Raw genomic sequence first — 2,408 nt, forward strand, 5'->3', positions numbered from 1 at the left:
ACAAGAAGGCCCAATTGTTAATAAGCCCACATATCACTTAAAACTTTAGGCGATTGAAAAATTTATTACTCATGCCTAAGCGTCTTCGCTAACTTGCTTGCTTACTATACTATACTATACCATAGTAGGGTAGGCTAGGCTAACTCAGCAACTTACTTCTAATTGATAATACGGGGTCAGTAGCGCCACGATTCATTAGGCGCTTCGGGGCCTTGTCAGTTGGCTTGTCAATCAACTGACTCGCTTTCCTGAGTCAATAGGGGAACTACCCCTATTCCGACTTTGAACAGGAGATGACTTCCAGTATTGGAATCCATCCGACCTAACCCATCAGTCAACACTTATCCACTAATCCATACCTCTACAATAATTGTGCTAAAGCCATTACATGTGACAAGAGTCATAAACAACCTAACTTTATACTAAGGCTTACATCAACACTATTAAAGCTAAAATCATTAGCTACCTAATCATTTCCTCACTGAAACTTTAAGCTTAATTATCATTTGATGAATTTAGAGGTTGAACAGTTGCATTATGATCACAGTATTCCAAAATTTATTGATTTATGCAATAAATTAAACATTGATGACTGAACAGTAGAAGTGGGCTCTCTAACTCTTAATAACAGTTCCTTCAATTTCTTCTTTTGTTGATAATAATAGTATTCTCCTCTCAAACAGATTAACATAAAGAAATTTTTCAAAGCTGCCTACAGCTCTCGTCTCTCTATGAGAACTGTCCTAAATAGTACTCTCCATTGACAGTGCTCACAACACCTGAACTCAGAAAATGGCCAATGCCCTATTGAGTACCAAAGATCCTACTAGAACTGTTCAGAATCTTCCCATAATAACAGAACAAGAAAACTGAAACTGAACCAATATGATATCTGATGTTTATATACAAAGAGATCAGGAAAAGATTCAAAAGTACTAATTCTTAAAGATCAGATTGTGGAGTCTCTGATATGCTCTCCAAATGAGGCCTCCAGACACCAACACGGCCTCGCCTTCGATCCTTTTGTGTGGATAACTTCTCAGAAAGGATCTCACTCAAGTACTGATCAGAAATAAGTAGCTTTGTCACTGAAATGGAACTTCCATTGTTGTCCTGTTCTCTTCTCCTCCTCTGTTTTGCCTTTGATCCAGACGGGTTCTTCTCCGGTAGCGACGAAACTGGCATGAGGAAGTAAATCTTCCCACGTTGAAGCTCTGCATCTGGTGGTACAATCACAATCTTTGGAACAACACCATTGTCAGTCTCAGATGAATAAGATGGTTTCCTCAAGACATGTTTTGGATTTGCTTTCATGACTTCACCAGCTCGAATTCTGTGGCTGAATTCTTCAACATGCCCATTTGAATGTACCACTCTGATAACATCAAGGGCTCCACATGGTAGAATGCAAGAGATGCAGCACCTGATGCTGTTCTTCATGGTTTCTTTCTCACTCTGAAAAACAGAGTGAGAATGAGGGAAGCAGGGGAGAAAAATATGGGAAGAAGGGCTAATGATTTATTAATTGAAAAGGAAAGAGAAATGAATTCTCCTATTGGGATCCAATCAACTAAAGATGTGGTAAAAATATGTTTCTATTATTATAGAATTCCTTTCCCCTTCTTTCCTGGGAAAAAAAATTCTATATATGTTGCTTAGGATGAAATCCATGACTTGAATAATTGCACCTCACTCTGTACTTCTCTTTTGGATCCATCAAATAAGGGTCCCTCCCTACCCTTCAATTAATACCATAATAATGTGAAAGGGTAGCTTTGTGGGCGACACATGTTAGTAGATGACAAGGACTAGCAAGTAATCAGAATGGGATCAGGTATAAGAACACATGGCACTTGACGACAGAGATGCATGTTTGGCTCACCATGTGACACTTGTCTGTATATGAATGGATAGGACAGGTAAGGGTTTGGTGAGGATTGCTATTAGAGTGGGGTCCTTGTTTAGGAATTAGAGAAAGAGAGGGTGGTGCCCTTTGAGATTTGTTTATTGGGTAGGACATTTTTGGAGTTTTATGAGATGAGGAGCATAGAAAGATCTTCTTTTGAAGGAAGGGGGAGGGGTTATGATCTTTCAAAATCCTAAAGATAGATGTGGGAGTTTGTTTTCAATGAAAAGTGAAGTTGTAATGACTTTCACTTTATCCATCCCTTAGTGGATATAAACCAGTGAAGTGAGTTGATTCCAAGTGAAACATTGCATTGTGATTTGTCCTTTCACTCATAAAATTCAAAAAGAAGATAATGAGTTCATGACAGAGAATGGGTTCTTGGATAAAGACATAAGAGGTAATAAGGTTCATAATTTTCACCTAGACACTCTTGGGTTCAATCCACTTGGCACATCAGAGGTAGGGAGAGTACTTAAAAAAGCTAAATGTGATTAACCCA

The 2,408-nt window shown here is 38.5% G+C and overlaps 1 protein-coding gene across 1 annotated transcript; it reads right to left on the minus strand.

The window, feature by feature from the left end:
- Window positions 1-538: 538 nt before the first annotated feature.
- Window positions 539-1,667, minus strand: LOC122060051. Its single transcript, XM_042623206.1, has one exon. It carries the CDS (start codon window positions 1,438-1,440, stop codon window positions 943-945), a length of 498 nt encoding a protein of 165 aa, XP_042479140.1. The 5' UTR covers window positions 1,441-1,667; the 3' UTR covers window positions 539-942.
- Window positions 1,668-2,408: the final 741 nt, after the last annotated feature.

The sequence above is a fragment of the Macadamia integrifolia genome, chromosome 13, assembly GCF_013358625.1.
Source record: "Macadamia integrifolia cultivar HAES 741 chromosome 13, SCU_Mint_v3, whole genome shotgun sequence".
NCBI classification, from domain to species: Eukaryota; Viridiplantae; Streptophyta; class Magnoliopsida; order Proteales; family Proteaceae; genus Macadamia; species Macadamia integrifolia.